The 25,552-nt window shown below is 61.2% G+C and overlaps 1 protein-coding gene across 1 annotated transcript in view; it reads right to left on the bottom strand.

The window, feature by feature from the left end:
* Positions 1 to 25,552, bottom strand: part of KIF1A (kinesin family member 1A) — a 39,682-nt gene that overhangs the window by 3,323 nt on the left and 10,807 nt on the right. The window contains exons 7-49 of the mRNA XM_086755084.1: positions 25,304 to 25,415; positions 24,840 to 24,917; positions 24,487 to 24,552; positions 24,194 to 24,211; positions 23,748 to 23,823; positions 23,555 to 23,633; positions 23,135 to 23,277; positions 21,344 to 21,552; positions 20,730 to 20,809; positions 20,291 to 20,366; positions 18,432 to 18,511; positions 18,030 to 18,136; positions 17,310 to 17,393; positions 17,004 to 17,184; positions 16,849 to 16,921; positions 16,512 to 16,605; positions 16,226 to 16,374; positions 15,886 to 16,064; positions 15,659 to 15,796; positions 14,459 to 14,722; positions 10,969 to 11,087; positions 10,801 to 10,886; positions 10,369 to 10,507; positions 10,062 to 10,230; positions 9,650 to 9,740; positions 9,195 to 9,313; positions 8,955 to 9,010; positions 8,656 to 8,764; positions 8,486 to 8,552; positions 8,310 to 8,394; positions 7,831 to 7,936; positions 5,865 to 5,891; positions 4,446 to 4,469; positions 2,970 to 3,084; positions 2,597 to 2,730; positions 2,407 to 2,468; positions 2,150 to 2,295; positions 1,649 to 1,861; positions 1,416 to 1,493; positions 999 to 1,123; positions 712 to 858; positions 403 to 595; positions 208 to 326 (exon numbers count right to left, since the gene is read on the bottom strand). Coding sequence (XP_086611210.1) covers positions 208 to 326; positions 403 to 595; positions 712 to 858; positions 999 to 1,123; positions 1,416 to 1,493; positions 1,649 to 1,861; positions 2,150 to 2,295; positions 2,407 to 2,468; positions 2,597 to 2,730; positions 2,970 to 3,084; positions 4,446 to 4,469; positions 5,865 to 5,891; positions 7,831 to 7,936; positions 8,310 to 8,394; positions 8,486 to 8,552; positions 8,656 to 8,764; positions 8,955 to 9,010; positions 9,195 to 9,313; positions 9,650 to 9,740; positions 10,062 to 10,230; positions 10,369 to 10,507; positions 10,801 to 10,886; positions 10,969 to 11,087; positions 14,459 to 14,722; positions 15,659 to 15,796; positions 15,886 to 16,064; positions 16,226 to 16,374; positions 16,512 to 16,605; positions 16,849 to 16,921; positions 17,004 to 17,184; positions 17,310 to 17,393; positions 18,030 to 18,136; positions 18,432 to 18,511; positions 20,291 to 20,366; positions 20,730 to 20,809; positions 21,344 to 21,552; positions 23,135 to 23,277; positions 23,555 to 23,633; positions 23,748 to 23,823; positions 24,194 to 24,211; positions 24,487 to 24,552; positions 24,840 to 24,917; positions 25,304 to 25,415 — 4,815 coding nt within the window. The remainder of the gene's footprint in view (positions 1 to 207; positions 327 to 402; positions 596 to 711; positions 859 to 998; positions 1,124 to 1,415; positions 1,494 to 1,648; positions 1,862 to 2,149; positions 2,296 to 2,406; positions 2,469 to 2,596; positions 2,731 to 2,969; positions 3,085 to 4,445; positions 4,470 to 5,864; positions 5,892 to 7,830; positions 7,937 to 8,309; positions 8,395 to 8,485; positions 8,553 to 8,655; positions 8,765 to 8,954; positions 9,011 to 9,194; positions 9,314 to 9,649; positions 9,741 to 10,061; positions 10,231 to 10,368; positions 10,508 to 10,800; positions 10,887 to 10,968; positions 11,088 to 14,458; positions 14,723 to 15,658; positions 15,797 to 15,885; positions 16,065 to 16,225; positions 16,375 to 16,511; positions 16,606 to 16,848; positions 16,922 to 17,003; positions 17,185 to 17,309; positions 17,394 to 18,029; positions 18,137 to 18,431; positions 18,512 to 20,290; positions 20,367 to 20,729; positions 20,810 to 21,343; positions 21,553 to 23,134; positions 23,278 to 23,554; positions 23,634 to 23,747; positions 23,824 to 24,193; positions 24,212 to 24,486; positions 24,553 to 24,839; positions 24,918 to 25,303; positions 25,416 to 25,552) is intronic.

Below are 25,552 nucleotides of genomic sequence, written 5' to 3'. Positions count from 1 at the left end.
AAGCTGAAATCAAGATTAATAATAAGTTTTGCCAGCTGAGAGCCTGTCCAGGCACAGCTCTGCACAGGAGATGCTCCCCACGCCTGGCCGGGGCGGGGGCTGCAGCAAGGAGAGCACTGAGAGCAGGGCGAGGAGCACACTCGGCTGCCCATGGACACCCCACCAGCAGCTTCCCTGCACCCCTCTTCCCCCAGCTGCCCCTGGTACCTTATGGACCCAGCCAGGAGGGGGTTGAAGGCGTAGAGCCAGTCGTGCATGTCCTTGTCACTGCTCGCCTGCAGCAGGATGCCCCGGTGCTCCGTGCACACCGCAAACGTGTTTGGGGTCTGCCAGGGGAAGAGCCAAGGATGAGTCCCTCGCCTGAGGGGGTGTGCGGAGCGGGGCCGGCTCCTGGTGCCCTACCTTGAGCATGGCCTGCTGGTCCTCACTGTACTCCACTTGGGCCTTGGAGAGGTTGAGTATGGCCCTCTCAACTGCGTCCTTGTCCGAGTTGTAGATGTAGACGTATGGGCGCCGGACCACCACGAAGCGCTTCACCCACCCATTGGTATGGGGCTCCAGGAAGTGCAAGTAGCCCTTTTTGGAGACGATGGGGCTGCAGAAAGGACCGAGGTCAGAGTGGGACACAGATCACGAGGAGGTGGCAATGGTAGAGCACAGTACCCCCAGCCGCAAGGCACTCGCCTCTCTGGCTGCCCCAGCTGCTCCTACCTGACCCGGATCTCCTGGATGTCGGGCACCAGCAAACGCTGGGGCTCCTTCTCCTCCTCAGGCCGGCGGGCTGGGGACTTCTTCTGCTCTCCTTCTACCACAGGCTCCAGCTCAGGGCTCTCCGCCCTGGAAGAGACCTGGGGGGGTCTAGGAAGGGAGGAGAGGCTGGGGTGTAGGAAGAGTGATGGCTGGGGAACATCCATCGACCAGGACCATGTCCCAGTGGTACAGCTGCCCTGCTCGGGGGATGCCGGAGCATCACCCAAACCTCCTGTCCACCTTCTTACCTGACCTCCATGGTGTTGTAGCGTCCTTCCACCAGTGATGGGCAGGTTGAGGAGGGGGTGAGAGTGGTGACCCCGAGAGCTGACATGGAGGTGTCTCTCATCAGGGTCACAGACATTTCGGACAGCTGTGGAGGAGCAGAGGTGTAGAGTTTTTGCCCGAAGCCAGGCACAGGCAAAGGACCAGGCGCCTGCTCCTATGGGGAGAGGCAAGACCTCTGTCCAGTGGGGTCCTCTCCTGGCACAGTCCCAAGAGCCACCAGCTCTGGGAAAACCAGGGCGAGTGGAGGGAGAAGGGACCCCAGAGCAGGTACCACTCGCACCATGGTGCCCATCTGGCCCCCGCCCAGTCTGTCCCCCCCAGCCACATGTCCCTCTCGGCCCCTGCCAGCCCTGCAGAGCCCGGGGCAGTGGCAGTACCTTGCTCTCACTGGCACTAATGCAGACGTGGCTGTGGCTGTACTCCCTGTTGAAGGTGTGCGTGAGCAGGCGCAAGCACTGTGGAGAGAGGAGAACAACGATGGAGCAGGAAGCACCTTCCTCCACCCTCCTCCTGCTCCTCTTGGGCTTTCTCCTGCCACAACCCCCTGCTGCCCCATGGGAGCCCCTTCCCAGCTCCATCCTCGCAAGGTGGGGATGCTGCAGGACGGTACCTTCACGGCCAGCTCCTTCTGCCTCTCGCTGGGGGTTTCAGGGGGAGAAGTGCGGCTTTCAGGGGCCCCGTCGACAGAGAGTGGGGAGGAGACACAGGAGGTGCTTCTGGACTCGGAGTCCTCGCTGGAGCAGGGGGACAGGGTCTCCAGGCCCAGGCGCTGGGTCGTCTCCAGCTTCTCACGCAGGAGCAGGTAGTGCCTTGTCTTTTCCACCTGGGCACAGGCAGATGGGCTCAGGGGTGGCCCCCCCCGCCCCGCGTCCTTTTGGGGACCGTGCTTCCCAGGCCCCGTTAACCCCATCTGCTCATTAGCTTTAGCTCTGCTGGGACCTGGCTAGCAGCAATGCACAGGAGAGCATGGGGGGCACAACCCCACTCCTGCCTCCTCCCACGACTGGGAGAGCTGAGACACCCGGGGTGGGGAATCCCACCGGCATCGTCAGGGCAAGGGACTGAGCTGCGAATTGCACCGTCTCGGCCCATTTCTAGCCCAAACTCTTACTTCTTGCAAGAGGCTGAGTTTCTCCAGCTCCCACTGATGGTCGAGGATGAGGCTGTCGCTGCGGGGCCGCCAGCCAGCCAGGTTCTCCTCTCCCCGTACGTAGGCCACGGAGGTGTCCAGCACGCGCCGGCGCCGTCTCTGCATGCCTGCGGGGACAGACGCTCAGCTGGGAGGACAGACACATGGCCCTGACCCCAACTGCCATGCCGTGCCTCCTGGCCTCGCGGTGAACACCCAAGCAGAGGCACGGCGCTCACCTGGGCTGCCGGCGTCGGCCACGCGGCAGAGGCTGAGCTCGTAGACTCCCGTCACGCGGTTGCTGCGAGCAAAGGGAAACAAGGCGTTACTGGCTCTGCCCCATCTCATGCCCTGATTATTTTGCCCAAGAGGGCTCCAGTCCCCAGGTGATGGCTCTCCCCCCCCGGATAGGCAGGAGCGTCCCGGTACCTCTCGGAAGCCCGCAGGCTGCCACTGCCGAAAAGGTTGCGGATGGAGCGGGAGGCAGGAAGCTTGGCATCCCGGGAGTAGAAAACCATGCAGAAGTCTTTGGTGATGACGGCGGGCTGAGTGCAGTTCTCCATCTGCAGTGGGACAGGGGGGCAGGTGTCAGGGGGGGCTGCGACTTGGCAGCCCAGCGGGTCCCTCCCACCCCTGGTACCCAGCGGTTTCCACTCCCGCAGGGCCCCCAAGCACCAGGTTGAATCCTGCACCCCATTAGCATCGGCGCTGGCTAAGAAGGGGTTCGTGCTGGCTGCACCCCAAAGGTGGGGGAAATACCAGACTTTGTTGGCATTATAATGGCCCTGACAAAGGTCCTTGCCTCGATGTAGGCGGAAAGGGTGATGTAGATTTTCTCCCGGTACGGGGTGACACGGTTGAGCAGCAGCGAGTTGTGCATGGAGCTATCCCACGCCGCCTCAAACTGGTAGAAAGTCCTGACGAAAAAAAAAATAGCAGAGCCGGTAAAACAACCCCCCCAGAACCTCAGGCAAGTGAGCAAGGAGATGCCATCGTCCCCCCCGGCAGCGCTGTGGCAGGCCTGCAAGGACACACGAACATGCACACGCGGCAGGGACAGCCACTCCAGAGGACGCAGGCTCAAGGCAAAGGGGGACAAGGTGTGGCAGGAGGGGTACACGGTGCCCTCGAAATGGCCAACGGACTGGGGTTTTGGGGAAGAGGAACCGCAGGAGGAGTGGAGGCTCAGCTGGGGTGCAGGCAAGGCGGAGCAGGCTGGGAAGGCAAAGGAGGGTGCATGCCCCACCCCCATGCTCGAAGTTGGGGGCTGCCACCCCCAGCGCACCCGGGCCAGGTCCCCACCACCCAGCCCAGGACACGCAGCACCTCCTGGCCCCTGCCAGGAGTGGCTGTCGCCGTGTGGGTGACGATGGCCAGAAGGGAGGGAGGATGCTCAGCAGTAGGGGGTTGCTGCCAGCCCACCCCTGGGAGAGCAGCCCCCCTGCCAGCTGAGTCGCCTTCTCCAGAGCTGACCCTGTTTGCCAGCCCTGAGCCCCAGCGAGACCTGGGGACCACGACTTGGTGGCTGGCCCCTGCCAGCCTGTCTCCCCCAGGAGAGCCAGCCCCATCCATCCCCATTCCCACCAGGCTGCCTTGCTCCCCTCACTGTGTTTTCCATGGCTCCCAGGCTGGGAGAAGGAGTGAGGGACACCCAGCCCCACTCTCCCAGTGCCTACGGGGTGAGGACGGCGCAGCCACGCAGAGCAAGAGCGGCAACCGGCCTCTTCAGGTCAAGCAATCAAGGGTGGCGGCTCTGGTTCAAGAGCATCAGGGATCCCTGTTTCACCCCCCGCCCCCCTCCTGGACTCCCTCCCAGGCCAGCCTTGGGGTTCGGGACACCCTCTCCCCAAAGCCTCCCAGAGCTGCCGCAGCCCTGGCTCCCGCCTGAGCACCCTCAGGAAGCTGTGGCTCAGCGATGTCTCAACAAGGACGCTTCAGCATGTCCCCACAGCAGCATCTGAGGGGCTCTTTTAACGAAAGCCAGGGCAGCCGGAGGGAGCAGGGAGAGGCTTTTGGCTGTGATTGCCCCTGTGTTGGAAGAAGAGGGAGAGCGACGCTTTCAGAAGGTGTATAAAACATCAAACACCCCCGCGTGAGACAGAGCCAAGGCGGAGGATTGCTTTGCAGACACAGGTCGCTTGAGAAGAGAGCGCTCCCCAGGGAGGAGGAGAAGAGGAGCCTCAGGGGACCGGGGAAAGAGCAAAAAGCGAAGGGAGGAGGCAACGGAGAAAGAGAGAAAAGCAGGAGGGACCAGACCGAGCAGGTGCACGCAAAATACCTAGTGTCATTTCCGAATGAAATGCTTTAAGTGGAAGGCGACCCAAGGACAAACACACACACGTACACACATAGAAAAACGAAAGGTCAGAAAACATCGTCCGTACGGGGCTGGTGCAGGAGCGGGGCCGTGAGGAATAGGAGCCCCTCTCCAGGGGACTCGCCCCATATGGGCACCACAGGCCGAAGGAGCTCCTGCCTAGCTGGATCCCGCTTCCCTTGCGGACTGGCAGCTGGGAAGCGAGCACATGCGTGCTCCCCATCCCCGTAACTCTGCCCTCACTGCCATCCCAGGGCAAGGAGCTCCCGCCCAGTGCAGCCGCCCGGGAAGGTGCCCGTCGAGGAGGGATCAGCCATCCCACCACCATCCCTGCAGTGGGAGATGGTTTCTTGGCCCATCCCCTGGTCCAGTGGAAGAGCATCACTGTGCCAGGAGCCCTTGGGCAATGCCAGCATGAGCCCACGTGCTCCGGCAGAGGGGGGCTGGATCCGGGCACCCCATGGGGACAGGGTGCCACTGGAGGGACGGCTGTGCCCTGGGGCATCTCCGAGCAGTTCCAGCTCCTAGCTGCTGTAGGCAGGACAACCTCCTGGGCACAAAGCTACGGAGCCCACCAGGACTTGGGAGACCCCATGCCCTGTGTCCCAGATGCATCCCTCTCTTCTTCCACTGTGGGGCATTGTGGCAGGACGCCCCTGCGTCTGGGGCGTTGGCAATGCATTCGTTTCTGGCAGCTCTCGCCTACGTGCCGCACGCCAGGCTCACCCTACGGTCCCACCTGACAACCTCTCATCCCCAAATAGCCACTCCCCCGTTACACAGGGATGTAATAGTCCGTGCCACCCACCGTCACACCTGCATAGAGACGCACACCGCCCGATGCCGTACCTACACCTGTGGGACTACCGTGCATGGAGTGGGCAGCACTGAGCGTGCCACCACACCACCCAGTGGTGCTGCCATCATCACCAGGTGCCCAGGAGAGGGCTGGGGACACCCCAAAGCCCCCTTCATGGTCCGCACCAGCCCTGCGGCTACTCCAAGTAGTGCCGGGGCCAAGCCGGGGCTGGGGCAGGAGGTGATGGGGGGGCGGCACGCTTGGCGCCAGATGCCAGAGAGATGGGAGAGCAGCGAAGTCAAAAAGCAAGAAGAAAACGCAGATCAGGCGATGGGGACGCGGGCGTGCGAAGGGGAGCGGCAGCCAGCGAGAGCGTGGCCCAAACGAACAGCAAAAGAGGCAGAGTGAGCAAGAGGTGCCAGGGCAGGAGGGAGGAGGGATGGGGCGTGTGGAGGGATAAGGGCTGGATGCCCAAGTGCTGCCTCCGGCGGGAGTGAGCGTGCCGAGGCTAGGGGAGAGAAAGAAAGAAGGGAGAGAGGAACAAGGGGGTGGAAAAAAAAAACAATGGAAACAAATAATACCTAGGCATATCCGAATCAAGAAACTGCCTGCGAAAACACAAAACAGTCACATGGTTAGTGTGGGCTTGGATGGGCAGCAGCAGCGGAGAGAAGCGAGGGGGGACCCTGGGCGCTGCCCCCTGCGCCTCCTCCCCAGGCAGGGATGGATGGGTGCCGAGGAGGGAGCCGTAAGGCTCCCCCAGTCTCCTGAGCGGCTCCGGGTGACTGGGGAGGCTAAGGTGGGGAGCCAGGGCTGCTCTGGGTGATGAAGGCTGCGTGGCATAAGGCAGCGAAGCAGGGAGCGCAAGCAGCCAGGGAGGAGGGTGAAGCGGGCCCTGGCTCTGCCCGCTGCCCATCCTTGCAGGCGGCTGGGGCCAAAGCATGTGCGCCTGCATGCGGGATGGAAGCGGGGTAGGGGGCTGCAGTGAGCACCCCTCAGCATCCCATGGGAAGCCAGCCGCCCCCTCCTCCCCCTGCTCGGCCCTGGGCAGACTTGGCAGGATGGATACACGATGGATACGGCGTGCGCATCGTCCTGCAGCCCCAATCTGGGGCTTGCCCTGTTGCGCAGACCCTCTGAGTATGCAGGTGAGGCGGGCTCTTGCAAAACCTGAGTCCCTCATCTCCCCATTTCTCTCCACGCCCCAAGCATCCCCCTAGACTGAGCTGTGTCCTTTGCCCTGCAGGACCTGCGAGGGGAAGGCAGGAGCAGGAGCACATCCGCCCTGCCAGGCTATGCTAGAGATGCTGAATATCCGATCCGGCTGCACCCGGGACCAATCAGCTGGATCAGGAGCTGACATAAAACAGCACAGCCCTGGGAGCCCACAAGTGCCACAGCCACCCAGCTCCCAGCAGCCCAGCAAAAACCACCACAGCTCTGCTGGGCCGAGCCCTCCTCGCCCGACCGTCCCCGCCTGGCCTTGCTCTGCTGTCCCCACGGCTGAGCCAAAGTCTCCTGGTCCAACACTCGCACGCATCCCCCATCCCATGATTCAGCTCTGCTGTCCGGTACACTGCCTGCCGCTCCACCAAGCCTAGGAGCTGTCCCGGCAGCGCTGCTGGGTCACATCTCCTGTCCAGACCCCCATCATTCCCCTCAAAAACACCCTGCCTTGGGACAAGCCACCTTGGGGCAGCGGTGACCGCAAAGAAAACGAGGGGAAAAGTAGTCCCTGCTCTCTGCTGGGATGCTCCTATGCCAGCCACTGTCACCCACACAGCCCAGGACCAGTTTTGCTACTCCCAGTGCTGCCAGTGACCATCCCCGTCTTGTCATGGCTGCTCGCATGGACGCGTTCTGGCCAGGGACCCACTGCCAGCCCCTCAACTTTCTCCAGCAGCCCTGGTGCAGAGGAGAGGTCTGCCCCCTGCAGCCATTACTCCCCCCTGCCACCACAGGACCCAGCCAGGGAGATCTTGGAGACAGAAAACCTCCAGCCTCGCTGCTCCCACACCCCTGACAAACCCACAGAGGGGGCACAGCCCCCCGGAACACATGTGAAGGGGCAGGCATCCCCAAAGTCATGCGGCAGCGATGGGGGATGGCTTTCCTGCATCACCCCTGCACAGACGGGGACTGGCCATGGGCACCAACTGGTCTTTCCAGCGCGTTTGCTGGGACACGGGACAAACAGCCCTTCATGCAGGTCCCCTCCAGCCGTGGGGTCAGTGCATCCTCCCAGCATCACACGGCTCTCTGCACCAGGCGGTCACAGCCACCACCAGCGAGCAGGATCCCCACCCAAATTCCCTGTAGTGCCAAAGCCTGGCACAGAGAGGCCTCGGAGAGGAGGAGAAAGGGGGTTGGTGGCCCTGAACCCCCGAGACTCTCTGCAGCTCCAGAAAAGCCCCCCACTCAGCAACAGCTCAGCAGGACCCTGTGAAGAGGCTGAGAGCCCCTCCCCAGGGGAGAGAGGGGCTCCCCACACCTCCCCCCCAGCCCTCACTATGGTGGGGAAAGAGCAAGAGAAGAAGCAGCACGCACCGGTCGTCCTGGGAGGGGTGGATGTACCCAGAGGAGAGGATGTTCAGGGACAGGATGTTGGGGTCGATGAGAGACTCATCTGCTTCTGGGGTGTTCCGGATCCGACCTGCAAGCGCAGCACAGGGACGCTGCTCAGGTGACAGGCAGCGGCCCTGTGAGGGTCCCCGCAAGGGGCAGGGGCAGCTCGCCTGCCTGCATCCCCCAGCAGCCCCCCTGTCACAGGCAGCAGCTGCCCAGTGCTCTGGACGTCCTGGTCCTGGTCCTACTCCTGGACATGGTGGCCAGGACCAAGGCATCCTGCCTACACGGTGTCCCAGTGTCACCTGCTGGGCAGCTGCCACTTTGCTATTGCAGGGCGGGAGGGGAGATGAGGCGTAAAGCCTCACATGGGAATGTGGGCAAGAAACAGCCTGAGAGGATGCTTGGGAGCTCAGAGAGCTGGGGGTTGCTCACAGCCCACCCAACTTGTCTCGGCTTACCCACAACCAGCTCCCGCACTTCCTTCCAGCGGATGAGGCTGCCCGTTTCGTGCACCAAGGTGACAGTGATTCTCCTTTGGATGCCCTGAGACCCGCGAGGCCAGAGAGAAGGCACAGCGGTTAACACAGCTCTCGCCAGGAGCCAGAACCGGGACGGCATCGCGGGGAGGGAGTACCTGGTGGAGGAGGAAGGTCCCATGGCACGGCATGCCTCCGCGGTGGTCCACGACGGCAGGAATGTAGCTGGAAGAGAGGATTGCGGTGTGACACAGAGCCCTGTCAGTTTGCCACGCAAACCACTGTGCGCTTCCCTCGCCCTCCCGCTCCCCTTTCCAGCAGGACTCACTCGCCGTTAGCCTCCAGCTCACAGATCTCGAAGAAGACCATCAGGTCGTACTTGCACTGGCACGGGCCGGCGCTGGGCCGAGTCATGGTGCTCAGCTTTGTCGCAGGCACTGCGGCGGGTCGGAAAGACAGCTTAAAGGGCGAGCTTGCCACTGAGTTTCGGAGCAAGCAGCAGGCAGGGTAAGGGCAGAGCAGGCAGGGACCGTGGTGAAACGCATCGAGGTGGCAGCAAGCCAGGAGGGAACGCGCCCAGCGCGGGGACCACGCGTGGGCAGAGGAGCAGGAAGCCAGATCCCCTACCTGGTTTGGACAGTGGCATCACACGGGGGAAGTGGCGCCGGGACGGCCTCAGCGGGCTGCAGAGAGAACCGGCTTGGTTAAAGCATCCACAGGGATTCCCGAACCCCGCCAACCCTACGCCCCAGGGCCACACCCTCCTGCCACCTGCCCCCTCCTCTTTCTCTGGGTCCCCCAAGAAGCTGTCTGCACCAGGTGTCCCCATGGCACCCTGGGTCTGGAGGTGGCCCAAGGTGCACCCACCTCAGGACGTCCTTGCAGAGGGGCGGGAAGGGGTGCTGCTGGTAGTGCCCAAAGACTTCAAATACAATCGGCTGGCTCTTGATGTATTCAATGAAGGACTTGGTCACCTCCACAGCGATCTAGAAGAGAAAGAGCCATTAACGGCACAGTTTAGCTGGGAAAGGGATTCAGTCAGCAACAGCACCGAGGAGGCCTGTCTGATCCCCTGCATCCCTCACCCTTCCCCATGGCCTGGGGATGTTCTCCCCCCTAAGACCACTGCCATGAAATCCCAGCCTTTTCAGGTGGAGGGCAGCAGCTCCACCTTGTCTAAGGTTGGTTTAGCTGGGCTGCTGTGATGGGCTGGGAAAGCCAGGAGGAAGCTGCTCCCCTGGGGAGAAGATCCAGCCAATGGCCCCATGGAGACCCTGGCAGCCGCAGAGGTGAAGGGGTGTGGGCAGGGGAGACGTACGCACATTTTGGACGTGATAGAAGCCCAGCGGTGGCCCCCGTCCTGTGTTTTTCAAGGGCTCTGTCGAAAAGGCCTCGTCGTGGCGATGGATGAAGCTGTGGAGGGAAGGAAGGTGGCTTTGGGGTTGCAGGATGGAATGTGCCAGGGCAGGCAGGGGAAAGAGGGCAGGGACCAGGAGAAGAGCCCACTCTCCCTGGTGCTGCCACCTGCATCCTGGGAGCCTCTCCCTGCCTTTCACCAGAGACCAAAAAAGGTACTGGACAAGCGCGTGGGTTCATCCCACAGCCCTTGGTTTTGCCTCCCCACCCATCAAGGGTCAGAGGTGGCAGGACTGGGGCTCCCCGACATTCACTGCTGGCAAGGCAATAGCTGGAGCACGGTGGGAGACACGAGGCTGGGGGGAACCAGGAGCTCACTTGAACTGGCAGAAGATGTCTGCGTATTCTGCGGAGATGCTGGAGGCTTGCAGGACTGTCACACGGAAAGTGAAGATGCTGCCCAGCTTCAGGTGGTCCAGAGCTGTCTCCAGTGGCCCGTCCGGTGCAGGCTTCTCCGGGCTGTCCAGGAGAAGGTCCTCTGGGGTCACTGCAGGGAGAGGAGGGTCCTCAGTGTCTGCCAGCAGCTCCACAACGGGGCAGCGGGCTTTCAATGCTTGGGTGGGCAGAGGAGGCTGGGTGCTGGGGCGAGGGGCTGCTCCCCAACCACTTGTCAGCACCCCCTCACCTGCGCAGGTGTTGTTGTTGACTTCATCGGCGGAGGGACCCATGTCGCTGACCTGCCCCTGGCCTTCGACGATGCGCAGCTCCTCCTGGGAGGTCCCCGAGCGAGACATCCCCACAGCTGGGCATGACTCCGACTGGAACTGCACCAGGAGTGGGGTTCAGGGATGCTGGTGGTCCCTGAGGTGGTCCCACCTGTGCCACCACCCCGAACACTGGGGGACCTCCAGATTTCCCCTCCCGCCCCACGGCCGCTCCCCCGGGGACACAAGCAAAAGTGTGGGTGGGTGCTGGAGGGCTGGGGGCTGTCGGGTGGACCGGGAGCACGGTCCCTTCAGCGGGATGCCTGCACCTCTGGGAGCCCGGTGGTCCCCATGGGGAGCATTGCCATGGCAGGCAGGGGTCTGCAGTCCCTGGGCACCCACTGCTGCTGTACCTTCTCAAAGTGCTGGTCGTCGAAGGATATCTTGGCTGTCCCTGACTGCCGCACGCCGGAGCCGTAGTCGGGGGCTTCCTCGTCCGCTGGAGGAGGGATGGGGGTGAGCTGGCATGGGGGCTGCGGGGGATGCGAGGGGCACATTTGGGGTGGGGGTCTCCCTCCTACCTGAGATGGCCTGGACGGCCACGCGCAGGAAGCCCTTGACCTCGCCCTTCTCGCTGACGATGGCCACGCGGTGGACCAGGGGCACGGGGTAAAGGAGGTTGCTCAGGTAGACGAAGGCCCTGCCAGAGAGGGGGGGGACACACACAACACGGGGGGAGAGCGGTCACTGCTCCCACCCTGCGGGTCCCCAGGCGCGGGTGGCGCGGCCGGCGGCGGCCGGGATCCCAGGTCACCGCTCACGGCGCGACCGCGGCGCTGCAAAGCAAAACTAAAGAGAAGGCAGCCAGGGCCAGCCGAGAGGGGCAGGGAGCGGGCAGCGGGACGGGCAGCGTGCCGCGGGCAGGCGGGCGGGCAGCACGCTGCGGGCAGCGCCGCGAAGCAGACGGGGCTCGCGTACCTCTCCAGCTGTCACCTCCGTGGCGGGTGGGGAGGGGAAGGGGGCTGCGCTGGTGCCACCGGGAAGCTGGGAGGGAAGAGGACCTTCTCTGCGGTGAAGAGCCGGAGGATTGGGGCAGGAGGTGCTGCAACATGACTCGGGGGCGGCTGCGGAGTCACCATGGGGGGGACAGGGGCAAGACCGGGGAGGAAAGGAGGGTGACGAGGGAGGTAGAGGCCAGCAGGAGCGAAGATGGGGAGAGGAGGACGAGGTCCTGGCTGGAGGCCAGAAGCCTCCAGAGATGAACCTGCCAGGGGGGTCCTGGCCCGGCTCTGCCCGTGGCATCGCAGGATCGCTGATGGCTGCAGGCGGCCTTTGCTCGGCTGGGAGGGAGGCTGCACGGTGTGGCTGGTGGCATCGGCAGCATGGGTGCCCCCAGCCCATCCCTTCACACGTGTGGCTTCAGGGTCCTGGGCCACCTGTGGATGAGGAACGAGCTGCCTGCTCCCCATGTGGCAGGTCTGAGCCTCTCCGGTGTCCTCTGTGGCATCCAGGTCGTCGACGCTATTGCGGCAAGGTGCCGCGCTGGGGTTCAACATGATGGTTGCACCATGACTCTGCCAGCACCTCTTGCCAGGCTGCAGCTCCTAATTTCTCAAGCGTTTTGCCTCCTCTTGCTGCCTTCCTCAACCTCGCCACTGGCTGGCTCATTGTTCAACGCTCCTCCTGGCGCTCAGGCGATGGCGACGCACTGCGCCCTCAGTGGTGACAAGTCACCTCCACAGCCTTTGGTGCTGAGCTCCCTGCTGAGAGGTGCCAGCTACCCTTGCCTGCGGGGTGGCACCGCTCCCAGCAAGAGGGGGTGTGGGGTGCCCGGCACCCCTCCCCAGGGCTCTCACAGGCACCTTGACACGCAGCATCTTCAGGTATTGTGGAGCAGGATGGTGCTGGCGCCGGCCAGGACACTTCTGCTTCAGGAGGATCCCATGAGGGTTGCATCTCCAGGTGGCTGGCAGTGCTGCTCGCGATGTCCCAGCCTCGCAGGCGTCTTGCAGATCCAACAGCCCCCGAAAGTGCTCTTGCAGGAGGCCCCAGCCCCGCACTCACAACTTGAGCCCCAAAGTCCAGAGGTTCTCCCTGCTCTGGTGACTCCCATTGACTTCCAACTGCTGCTTGAGGCTTTCTCCACTCAAAGCACCTTCCAAGGACTCCAGTTGTGGAAGCAAAGATGATGCCCCATCACGGTCTCCTGCTGGGCCCGTCTCATCCCATTTCTTCTTGGAGGCCACGAGAGATAAGTGGCTGGACCGTGCCAGGGCTTCCCAGCAGGACCATATGCCCGGGGCAGAGCCCTGCGACCACAAGGAGGTCTCGATAGTGCAGGGATCTGTGTGCGCCCGCCCGCCCGAAATCGCAGGGCAGCTGGTGTTGAAGCCAAGGGGGATGGAAAGGGGAGGAATGGGGGGACGGGGTCAGGCGGGGAGGAGGGGGACAAGTGTGTCACTAGAGGAAGGAGGGCAGGGACACTAACCACAAGATTGGTGAGGTGCAAAGATGGCATGCTCAGACCAAAGAAAAGCCTTTCCAAAGGAAGACGAAAGTGAAATAACCCCAATTTTTGCTAAAGCTTTGGAGAGATAGAGCCAGCAGCTAAAAAAAAAACCCCAAAAACTAAAAAAAAAAAAAAGGAAAAAGAAAAGAAAGAAAAAAAAATCAAAGACAAAGATCCAATCATAAACCAATCCAAGCACACTTCACAAGAAATGTGGCCGGCGGAGCTGCTGCGCGGGGAGCCAAACCCAGGGCAGACTCAAAAGAAGTCGGAAGGCACCGAGCTCTGGGGAACGTGCCCCCGGCACGGAGCGGGGCCACTGCTGCAGGGCCTTGTTTGGTTTTTTGAGGTGCCCCCAAGAGTTTTGGGTCTTTTTTGATGGTTTGTTTTGGTTTTTTAATAAAGAAAAAAGGAAAAAAAGAAAAAAAAGGGGGAAGAACCCAGCTCTTTCGGTCTGAGGCTGCAGGACTCTCACCCCACCTCCGCCCTCTCTGCCTGCGCTGGTCCCCCTCTTCCCCACCTCGCTGCCCGCACCCTGCCTGGCAGGGATAAGCCTGGCTTTAGCACATCGAGGAAGAGGAGCTCCACCCCAACAGGGAGAGGTTCACTGTCATGAGCCCCTCTGGCTCCTGCCTGGGACAGAGGCTCCAGGACCAGCTCTGGGCGCACATACCCTTGGGAAAACCCTGGAGCAGAGCTGGCAGCACCGCATCCCCTTTTGGAGATGGGCAGATTGCGACCAGGTTTGGCAGCACTGCTGGTTTTGTGGGTTTATCCAGGCCAAGACTGATGGAGCCTGGCCAACAGGTACAAGAAATCAAAGCTCTTGTCCTTGGCCAGAGCCAAGGAGGAGCTGGAGCCTGCACTCGGGTCCCCACGACCTCCCTGAACATCTCCTGTGTCAAGCCAGGAGGGATGGTCCCAAGCCAAGCACTGGGTACGGGCAGCGAGAGAAAAAAACTGCTTTTTGCAGAGTCCTCCTCTCTCTCCTGTGCCCAGCTCTCCCCTCGCTCCCCTCAGCTTTGTCTCCCCAGCCTGGGGACATCCAAGCCTCTGCGTCCGGGGGGGCTCACGCTGACCGGTGCAGCTGGGACGGCCGAGTCGGTGCCAGAGGCACACGCGGCTTCAAAGTTCCTGCATGTCCACAGCCAGTGGCACCGCAGGGTCACCCCGAGCCGAGTGGGATGTGGCCCTCCCTGGGAGAGAAACACCCAGGACCGAGACCCTCGTGCCGCTCCCACAGCTCCTTTGGTGCCGGAGATGTGGCAGAGATCCCCTTCTCAAGGGCCGCCCCAAAGACGGACCTGCCTAAAGGGTGTCTGACGGAGCTGGCGCCGGCCGCCTTCCCCGCTGTCCCCTACCGCCACTGTGCTCGTCACAGCCCTACCTCGGTGGGCGCCTCACCGCCCAGCCAGGAGCCCCGGGCTCAGCGGCAGTCCCGGTCAGCCAGCCACCCCCAGCGCCTCCGGGACGCCCCGGAGGTGGGAGTCGTGTCCGAAAGCAGTTCCCTCATGCGAAAGAGCTAGTTCCTTCCCGGCATGCTCTCCTAAAACCTCACCAACCTTCCTACTAAACTGAACAGGGGGGAGCGGTCGTAAAACGGATCCCGGCCATCACACAGCGGGCACTCCGGAAAGATGTCTTCCTCCAGGTCCTCCGCCTCCTCCTCCTCCTCCTCCTCCTCCTGCCCCTGGTGCTGCTCGTCAGCAGGCTCGGTGATGTCGGAGTCGGGGTTCGAGAAGGTAGGGGAGGGGGTGAGATCAGCCATGCGCTCGCTCATGCATGTGTTGAAAAGAGGAGAGCTGTTGCAGCCAGAGATATCTGAACTAAGGTTAGTACAACAAGATAGAAGACAGGTTAACACCAGCTGTTCCAAACAGAGAGAGCAAGAATAGGAATTTGGGGGGCTTTTTTGGTTTGTTTTTTTTTTTCTCAATTGGGTTTTGGGGTGGGTTTTTTTCTGCTTAAACCAAAGGACGTCGGGAAATAAAGACTTGCCCGTCCAGTGCGTCTCTAAAGGAAGCCACCAACGGCCGTTGGCTATCAAGGGTGGAGACAAGAGCGACCCAAGGAACCGGTGCAAATGGTGGAGATTCCCCTCGCTGGCTTTGTGAGCAATGTGGGGTTGGAGCAGGTGGCACGAGGCTCGCTGCCACCCCTGCTGCTGAAGGGAATCTCTCCACGTGCCGTGGCACAGAGGGGATGCCTCCGTGGCAGGTGCGGTTGGTTGGGCCATGCGGATCAGCCCCCTACTCCCCCTGCCCACCGGGGCAGACCCCTTCTGCAGGGTGGCCTGTCCTCATCACCGGCACCCACCGCACCCTTCCAAAGAGCGTGCGGGAAGCACGGAGACACGCGGCACATACCATACAGACGGATGCTCGGACACCAACGCGTGCACATGGACGCGTGCCCGCCAGGGTGGAGGGTGCGACGGCATGGGCTCTTGGCCTGCTGGACAGCCGCAGCCCCCCATCTCCCACCAGCGGCAAGCCAAGAGCCCGTGCCTCACAGCACTGTGTTACGGCAGGCAGCGGGAGCGTTGCCAGCGGCTCACAGGTCCCTCAGGGTCCCAGCAGCCAGTGTGGAGGAGAGCCACCGTAGGCAAGATGGGCTCTGACCGGCACCAGGGGTGCAACGTATCCTCCCGCAGCGCGGCCCCAGGGAAACAAACGCCCTGTGCACGGCAGAGCCGGCAGCGCTTCCTCCCGCAGGGCTGCCTGCAGGTCCCAGCCGCGCTTACAAGGAGCCGAAGCGCTCACCTGCCGACCAGCCTGAACCAGGGGAAGCGGTCATAGAAAGGATCTCCGCCGGTCACCACGTTGTCGCAGTCCTCGATGACACTAGAAGGCACTTCAGCTGCACGGTCATACATTTCACGCATCAGGTCCAGGCGTTGCCTGCAGGCAGAAGGGGACGTGGCGGGCAGTCGTGAGAAACTGGGCTGAGGCCAGCTGAGCCCTCCTAGGCGTGGGCATCATTTGCCCACCTCAGTTTCTCTAGGGTCCAGTAATGCGTCGCCCCGTTCTTCTGGTCCTGCACCTCTACGGCCACGATGGTCCGGGGGAACGGCCGCTTTTCCCGGTCCTTGGCGGCATCGGGAGGCAGGAGGTCAGGAGGGAGAGGCGAGTACAGCGTGTCTGTGAGGAGCACGAACTGGAACTGGACCTGGAGAGGGGCAGAGGGGGACGGTGAGCCACCTGGGAGGACAGTGGGCTCCCCGCAGTGCCTTTGGCAACCCCCTCCTGGGTTCTTCCCTGGTTGCCCATGCTTGTGGCCTCTGCGCCATAGGTGCTGCAGCGAGCCAAAGAGGAGCCCCGGGCACCCACCTTCTTCTTCAGCTCCACGCTGATGGCGTTCGCTTCCTTGAGGAAGATGGCGTTGCCCCAGAGCAGGTCACGGAGGGAGGTGAACTGGTACCACTTCCACTTCCTAAAGGCCCAGAGGGCCAGCTCGAACTCCCGCTCTGTCCACTGCACTGTAGGGACATGGAGGGACAGTCACCCAACCGCCAGGACAGAGGACATTGGTGCAGCGGTGCCCAGGAGACCCGTGGTCCACTCTTCTTGCTCCCACAGAGAGCATCAAAACCCTGTGGTGGCACCCAGCCCTCACCTTCATCCTCAGGTTCTTCCTCTTCCTCATTTGCATCAGGGTAATACCTAGAGTCCATCTGCTTCTGCAAAGCCTCCAATTTGCTCTCATAGTCCTGGGAAAAGCAGGGAGAGGGATGAGGCAACCCACAAGGTGTGATCTTCCTCAATGTTGCCACATAGCACTTCTCCCCTTCCTGCAAGAACCCAGCCTCCTCCCTCCTCTGGATCCGTGTTTATGGGGGCAACCCCAGGAATAACAGGTTTGCCCCTGTTTTTAGACCCAGCCCATGCAAACATCTGCCAGAACTCAGCCATGCCTGGGCAGCCTGAGAAGGAGCCAGGTCCTGCCCACCTACCAGCCTCTGCTGCTCGAGAAGGTAATTTGCCTCCTCCCGCTCCCTCCGGTACTGGTCCTCCAGTTCCTGGAGCCTGGGGGGAATGGGGAAGGAGAGGATGACCAATCTGGAGGTGGATACCCAACTCTCCATCGCCCCAGCCCCTGTGCCCTCACCGCTGCTCCATCTCCTGCTTCATATCGATGCCCTGCTTCTCCAGCAGCTCTCTTTGGGCAAAAGCCCAGTCCACGGGCTCGGCAGGAGTCTCGGCGCACGGGGTCCGCTCCCGCTCCTGCCGAGCCTGCTCAGGGTGGTTGAAGCGGAAGACGTGGCTCTTCCCCATGATGATGCGGTTTCCTACAGGGATGGAGGTGGGGTGGTGGGAAAGGGTGTGGGTTTAAAGTGGGACAACCTGCAGGGCCCCCGTGGGATGGAGGGAGGCGGGTTAGAGCAGCACTGGTGTGCTGGCTCCGGGGACCCACCTGAGCGCAGGATGCTGGGTTCCGTCACCTTTTTGCCATTCACGTAGGTGTCAGCACCTTCACAGGGTTCCAGGGTCACTATTACTGCAGGGATGGTGGCAGGGGGAGAGAGGGAGCAAAGGTAAGATGGAGGCAGAGGGATAAACCCCGCATCTCTCACTCCACTGCTCCTGCAGCCTCTGAGAGGGAGAGCTGCCCCAGCCGCACCCCATGTGTGGAGCAGGGGGACACCGGGGTACCCACCGGCAGCACCCACACCCCAGGCAACCAACGAGGCTCGGCCAACTTCATGTTAATCAGAGCAGTCCCAAGGACTAAAACCAGCTGGAGACTGGACATGAGAGGAGACCAGAGCCTCCAACATGCACCTCCAGCCTCCCAGGCTCATCTCCCAAAGCCCTTTCACCCCCCATTTCCTGCTGGTTTGCAGGGTGGGCTCTGCTCCGGGTCTTGGGCAGGGAAATCATACACGGTCTGCTCTTCCCTCCTGCCCTGACCTTCCTGGCTTGCCTCACCGCAGCAGCTTCCACGTGCCTTACATGAGCTTCCCTCCCAGCTAGGTGAGAGCCATAGGTTGTTCTGGAAGCATGGAGAGGCCACAGCCACATGGGAGAGCCCAACTAGTCTGAGGAGAGCAGGACCCCTGGCTGGGGGCAGGCGCTGGGGACATGGAGAGGGACGGGTCCCCGGGGAGATGGAGCCCCTCCAGAGAAGGAATACCTTCACCACCAGTTTTGGTGTCGCTGCGGAAAAGGCAGTGCTCTTCCTTAATGAAATGCCCGCTGAGAACGATGTCCTGCCTCTTCTCTGCATCTTCCCGGCCAACCCTGTTGGTGGAAACCCAGCTCAAGCCAGCTTGGTCCTTTCTCAATGACCTCTCCCTGGGCCTCCCCCTAAAACCATCCTTGGGGCTGACAGGAGCAGCCCTTGGGCACAGCAGGACCAACATCCCTAATGAGATTGCCAGGCAAATACATTTTTCCCACACGGCTATGGCACTTTGGGGATGCCCCGGGAACGGTGTCCAGCCTGGGGATGGCTGTCACCATGCTGCCCGCCCATTCAAGTCAGGCACTGAGATATGGGCTAGGCGCCCACCGCCCCACAGGACCTGGCCCTCACCTTGTTATCCCATCCTTGATGTAGTAGAGAAGACACTCGGACATGAGCGGGTCCTCGTTCAGGTTGACCAAGTGGGGCGTCTGGGAGAGACAAACAGGGAGTCACCCTGGTGTGCCCTGTCCACCCAGTGCTGAGGGATGCTCCCGAGGGAAGTGGGAACTCAGCAGCACCTCAGGCTGCCCGCTGCACGTGGCCGGGCTCTCCTGCCCTCTGTAGCTCTGGGACCACAGCCCCAGGAAGGTACTTTTCAAGGGGACCGCAGAGAACTGCGCAGTCTGGATGAGGATGACCTGCCTCCACACGCCTCCTTGCTTTCTTCTTCAAAGGGCTGAGCCCTCGGCAGCCTTGCCCCAGCTGCATTTGTAAATTCATGCTGCAAACAGGCCCTACGTGAAGCTTAACACTTCCCATGGAGAGTCCCTGATATGGCTTAGCTTGTCTGTGCTGCATGTCCACGGGCCCTTGCCTCACTGTAGTCCCCAGCTCTGCTGCAGACAGTGTAGCTGACGCGGAGATATGTCACATGCAGCAGCTGGTTTAGGATGAGAGGAACTAAAAGTGCCCGTTTTCCTCCATTGATGGTGCAATGACAGACAAAGCACCCAAAAGAGCCCCTCCAGAGAAGAAATACCTTCACCTCTGGTTTAGGTCACCAGACCAGAGGGTCAACCAAAAGTAGTGGAGACCTGAAGCTGTATCTCCAGGCTAAATTTCACTCCCTGGTCTCCTTCCTAACAGTTCCCTCCCATCACTTTCTACATGTGGGTCACAAACTACTTTGTCCTTGACAGGAGAGAATTTTCTTCCCCAGCCACAGACCTCTCCGGCTGCAGCTGGCTTATTTCACCCCATTGCAAGCTGCTGTGATTGCACCTTCAGGCAACTGGGAAAGTCCTGGGAGTATCAGTAGGTGAGGTTCTGAGTTTCCCAGGAATGAGAATAGAGACTGTAAGAAACGTTTTATCAGCCCACTGACACCCCACATGCAGAGGTTTCCCCCTCAAAACAGGGCTACGAGCCCTGGCTGACAGCAGAGACTCGCTCCAAACAGCACAGGAGAGCTGCAGCTCAAGGGAAACACAGGCTTTTCTCCACGGTGGCTGGTAGGAATAAGTTGGCTGTAACATTTAATCTCAGGCCCCTCCAGGCAAACACGTAGCCTCAGGCTCTGAGACTCCTTCAGCTCGCAGTTTTTTTCCAGATTTGCAAGGCTGGCTAGTAGAAGGCAGACACTCTACCCTCCATGGGGCTCCTTGGAGACGTAATCGTGCCAGCGATGGTGTACAGCAGGACAACAAAGTCCTGCCCTGCTTTGCCCTTAATGAAACAGGATTTTGCATACTATCAACGCTAACCTTCCTCACCAGCCACGGGAGAAGTCAGAGGAGTTTCCACCCGCCAGACAGGTGAAGAGCAAGGAGGCACCAAGACCACCACAGCAATACACCACCTCCAAGACCAACCTGCTTCGGGGAATAAACCCCCACGCTTTCTACACAAAGGTCTGGGGTCCTAACAGGCAGCAGCTGAGACAGGAATGAGAAACAAAGATTTCAAATATCCCAAAGTATGGGTTTTTATGAGCCGACACTGAAGTCTAACACAGCGATTGTCAGCGAAGCCCCACCTGCATGGGGACAGCACCCAGGCAATGGGGGCTGGACATTTAGCCACGGGTTTCTACCGAAGTTTGTACCCAGCAGGGTCAACAATGGGATTGCCCCCATAGGTTTCAGAGCCAAGAAAAGGCTAGTGAAATACTTGGGGCTGTCCAGCAGCAACAGAGCAGGTTGGAAGGGAGCTGTAGGGGTACAAACCAGCCCTCGTTTGCCAGGAAGAACAGAATAAGATGATCCTACCTTTTTAGGAGAGAAAACACCCAAGGTGCCTCCGTCCTCCCTCATGGCCACTCCCATTTCGGCCAGCAATGCTTCCCTGAAGGAGCAAGGGAAAGAAGAGCCTGTCAAAGCGCCACAAGCCCCTGGAGCCGGCACTAGACAAGTCCAGGACAGGACCTGAGCCCATATGGGTTTGCCCCATGGATCACAGCCGTAGGGCTTGCTTCAGCTCTCTGTGCCTCAAGAGGGTTTCTCAGAGCAGACCATGTCCATGCAGGCTAACGTGGTAGACACTGGAGTGCCCGGGGGGCAGCCAGGGTACGGCTGGACAGTCAAATCACCTGGCTGCCCCCAGGAGCTGAACTGCTGTAGGCAAAGTGCAGAGGAGGGGAGATGCCTGGGGAACCCCACCCCATTCCATCCCATCCCATTCTATCCCATCCCACCCCAAGACACCCACCTCTCCATCCGGATTGCTTCCGTCCTTCGCAGCTTCTCCTCCCATGTCTCGTTCAACTCTGCAATGATCTTCTCCGTTTCCTGGCAAGCATGGGGATAGCAGGGGGTTAGCATGTCCTACAGGCAGTAGACCTGCCCGCTCTGCCAGACTCTGCCCAGCATGCCTTGGCGGGACACTGGTCTCAGTTTCAGGCTCATTTAAACAAGCCACAGCAGCATGTCACCCACGTTTTTCCACCAGCCTTGTCTTCAAAGAGCGAGGCACAGCTGGAGATGCTCTCCATCCCCTTGCTGCCAGCCTGCTCCTGCACCGTGCTGAACCAGGAGCACCTATCCTGAGCCAGGAATGCCCATCCCATGGGACAAAGGTGGCAGTCACCCCATGGGGAGGACGGCAGCACCAGGTGGACCCTACCACACCAAAACCTCTCCCATCCAGCAGTCCAGAGCACTGGGCAGCTCTGGGTCTGTCCGCGCTGCAAGACCACACCCAAGCATTGTTTCCCAGGAGCATCACCCATAACTGGTTTCCAGAAAATACCGAGCCCCTTCTGCAAGCCTCAGTGCAAGAGCGTTGAGCCGAGCCCTCCGTCCTGCCGGGCACCAGCCTCTTACCTTGAGCCTTTCGATCGCCTCTTCGCTACCTGGAGCAAACATGATGCGCTCGTGGAGGCTGGCAACAGAGGCGGCGCGGCTGGACAAGGCTGACAGGGAGGAAGAGGGGCTGATCCCGGCAATGGCGTTGGTCACTGTGGAGAGATTGTCATGGCGGTGACTCAGCTCTGCCCCTCTAGCATCATTATTGTTCTCAAAGTCGGACACATCTACGGGCAGGGAAGGAAGGATGGGCCGGGGAAAGACATATGGACAGGAAGAGAGAGAGAAAGAGAAAGACAGAGACAAAAGCTGTTGGGAAAAAAAAAAAAAGAGTGGCCAGGTGCGGCGAGAAGAAAGCCAGGAATTACAAGGAAAAGGCACAGGCGACAGCACAGCGGCGCAGGCAGCAGCAGGGCAAGGGCACGCGCACCTCTCCCCGAGCCTGGGCAGCCCCCCAGGAGCACAGGGCTGTTTTGGGAAGCAGCCACGGGAACAGCCCTGGAGCCTTCCCAGGCTCCTGGGAATGTTTCTTTGCAACACCAGACCCTGCAGCCATCAGGTCTGGGATCAATCATCCTCCCCAAGAGTGTGCCACTGCCCCTAGCATCCTCCCCCACCAGCACAGCCCGGGTGGTTTTCCCTGCCCGGCTGCCCCAGATTAGCTGGATTTGGGGGCAGAGTATGAGAAGGGAAGGGGAGGAGATGCTCCTCCAGCCCTGAGAAGTTGCAGGGGCTTGGTGTGCTGTGCCAGAGGCAGGCAGGGGCACAGGTTAGCGGGTGCAGCGTTAGTCACCCATCTCCATCAGTCCATACTTGGGGGAGTCAAGCCAGGAGGGGACAGGCTGGGTCCTCGTCTCCTCAGCGGGCCCACCACAGCCTGGCTGCACTGCCTGGCCCAGGGTGGGACGGGACGATAGCACTTATCTGTTGGCAAAAACCTCCTGGCCATCACCACACACCCCTCCATCAGGAGAGCGCCGTGCCAGCCCACCCAAGCGCCGTGCTGGGCTCATCTTGACGAGCCCTAGAGCCAGCAGAAGCAGCAGCAGCAGCAGCCACAGACAACATCACGGCAGCATGGAGGGAGGAGTCCCCACGGGGATCGGGCCCTCAGCATGGCGGAGGGGGAGGACACTGGTCCTTCCGAGTGCTAACCCAAGCGCGGGCGCTAAATGCGACTCTGCCACCATCCCCTTTGCCAGCTCCCTGGGACAGCCAGCCTACGGGCAAGCGCCTCTCCATCAGCTGGAGCCGGCTCCGGGCACCCTTCCCCATGCTGCACAGGTGCCCCTGGGCGCAGCCCATGCCTCCCAAAAGCCGTGAAGCAACAGAGAGTACCAGTGATGGGCAATACACACATTTGGATCCTCCTGCAGCAGGATGGGCTAAGAGAGAGAGAGAGGGCAGGGAGCGGGGGTAAGACAGAGAGAACAGAACAAGAATGGCTTCATCTCAGTAGGATTTCTGACAGCACACGGAGGAGAGGCCACGGGTGGGCACAGCCCCGGAACATCTTCCTGGCACCTCTGCCAGGCGCGGGATGCTGAAGATGGGAGGTAGAGGGGGAGAAGGGGAGGTCTGCTGGGTGTAAAGCAGCTCCTCCTGCTTACAGGAGCAGGCTGGGGGTTGTGAAGGTGTGCATGGGGGCTCGCCGGAGGCGTCCCAATCATGCTTCGGCAGCATGAGGCTACCGCGTGGCCGGCAGAGCGGGGTGCAGGGCAGCTGCGGGGATGCCGGCCCCGCGGGCAGGGTGGACTCCAGCCCACCTCTGCCTCGAGCCACTGCCTGAGAGCACCGGGTGGTACCTACTGTCAATGATGTCCCCAAGGCCCTGGGCATAGAGAAGGTCGCGCAGGCGTGCCACCTCATCCTTCAGCTCTCGGATGAGCTTGTTGTTGGGGTCTTCATTGATGACGGCGTTGCAGCGGATTTGCTTGGCACGGTCGGCATACCTAGGGACGGGCAGAGCCCTGAGCAGCGGCAGCGGGGCAAACCTCCAGATGCTGGGCAAGAAGGAGCACTGCCAAGCTCCTCCAGCAAGCAATCCTTTGGAGGATCCCAGTGCCAGGAAAATCCTCTGGCCTCTTATCTGAGGTTGCAGGGTCCCCCCACAGCACCACCCCCAGCCAGGGATGCCACAGAGGTGAGAAGAAGACATGGCAGCACCTGGGTTTCAGAAACCCCTCCTGCCCTCGCCCACTGTGGGGGAACAAGGGTACTTCTTCCTACCTGAGAGTGCTGAGGGTCTCATCGTAGTTGATGTCGGCAGGACTGAGAGCAGCAACCATGGCTGTCCTGGAGTTGCCCCCTGCCCAGAGAGACACACTTGCGTCAGGGAGATGCTGGTCTCCACACCAGCCATCACCCTCTGCTCAGCAGCTGTGCCCACCACCAAACCCATCACTCCCACTCCTGTCCTCACCCAGGTTCTCCCTCAGCAGCCAGGTCAGCACTGAGTCCCGGTAGGGAATGAAATCCGTCTTCTTCTTCTTTTTGTTCTGGGGGATGGAAAGCAGAGGGAAGGGCTGTCAGGCTGCCTGCTCGCTTCAGAGGGAAGGTGGCAGCCAGTCCCCAGCCATGGAGACTCGCAGGAGGATGGCTCTGCCAGGCCATCACAACCTCAGGCAGCTCCCTCAGCTCCACAGGTCCTGCCCGTGAAATGCCCTGCCTGGGCTGGGTGGGCGCTGTCGGGTACCGAGAGCAACAGGGGGAGGAGGGCGATGAGGATGCTGAGGACTCTGCCAGCTCCCAGGAGAAGCGTGGCTTGGATCCAGGCAGAGCCTCACCCCTAAACCACCCTGCAACCCACTGCCACCCCCCTGTGCTAAAAACCAACCCCCCCTTCCCCAGCCCGGCCAGGGCACCTACCTTGTTTGGCCCCGAATCCTGCAAAGAAAGCAGAGAGAATGTTTAAGTGAGCGGTTCCCCTCCTTGGCACCCACCGCAGCTCCCCGTCCCCAAAGCAGAGAGCAGCGGGTGCAGATCCCCAAGGAGACAGCACCCTCACGAGCCCAACTCATCCCAGCTCCGGGGACAGCTTGAGACCTATCTTCCCGTCCCTCGGAGCCGGGATGCTCCATCCCTCAGAGCTGAGCCCATCCCCGCTGAGCTGCGCCCATTCCCCCGCGGTGCCGCTGCTCGTCTGTGCTCCGGCTACCTACCATTTCGGCCAGGGCAGAGATGACTTTCCCCAGCGTGGTCAAGGACTTGTTGATGTTTGCTCCTTCCTAGTGGAAAGAGGAAAAGCCCAGATGCTCAAGCCCCATTTCACATCAGCACTAAAGCCCAGTGCACCAGGAGGATGGGGAAGTCCCAGTACAGGGTGGGCAAAGAGCAGCTGGTCTTACTGGGTAACCAGCACCTCCCAGCAGGGACCCTGGTGGAACTGGCACTGGGGATTTCGGCAGCATAGTGGGCAAGGAACCAGGCAAGGAAAAGAGATGTCACAGCTGGGGACGAGGGGGCAGGACGTGGTGTCCCCACTGGCAGAAGGGGACCTCGCGCCAACTCTCACCTTTAGTCTTGTGCCCTTTGCACCAGTGGAGTCGGCTCGCTCGCTCCCTGCCAAGTCCACCAAGCTGATTTTGCTGACCTGCAGGCAGAGACGAGGCTGTCAGCCCCAGCAGGCACAGCAAACCGGGCCCCGGCACAGAACCAAGGAGGGAGCAAAGATCTCTTGCGGGGTGACGCTGCTCTGAAGGTAGAGGTGGGCTCTGTGAGGTCATCCTTGCCAGGATTTGGCCAGGAGCATGGCCAACATCCTTACAGGCAGGGCTGGCGGGCACCAGCTACCCAATATCCTATTCAGGGGCCAGTCCCTTGAGGGACTGTGAGCCCAGCGCATGCCTGGGACTTATCTCCATCTTGTTTCAACCATCCCTCAGGCTGCACCATCTCATCCCAAGTGCTGTTAATAGCACATGAAGCCCTTCCCGGGTCCATGCGGGTTCCCCCGAGTCCCCCAGGCTCTGCTCTCACCTTCTCAGTGGTGATGTCTGTTTCAGCGTCATGCCGCTTCTGCGTGAAGATGATGTTGAACACAGCGTGGGAGCGGCTGCTGGTCTCATTCATATTGGTGGCAGCCACCGTGCTGCGGGGAGAGGAGGACAGGGAGGTATGACACTCTGCAGGGGACACTGGAGCGGCTGGTGATGGGGCCAGGGCTCATTTCAGGACAGGGTACATGATGGGAAGGAAAGTCTGGAGGACAGGAAAGGACTCTGGGAG

This window comes from Chlamydotis macqueenii, chromosome 9 (genome assembly GCF_036417535.1).
Source record: "Chlamydotis macqueenii isolate bChlMac1 chromosome 9, bChlMac1.mat, whole genome shotgun sequence".
In the NCBI taxonomy this organism is placed as follows: Eukaryota; Metazoa; Chordata; class Aves; order Otidiformes; family Otididae; genus Chlamydotis; species Chlamydotis macqueenii.
The sequence above is the reverse complement of the archived record's forward strand: the minus strand, read 5'-3'. Positions and strand labels throughout refer to the sequence as shown.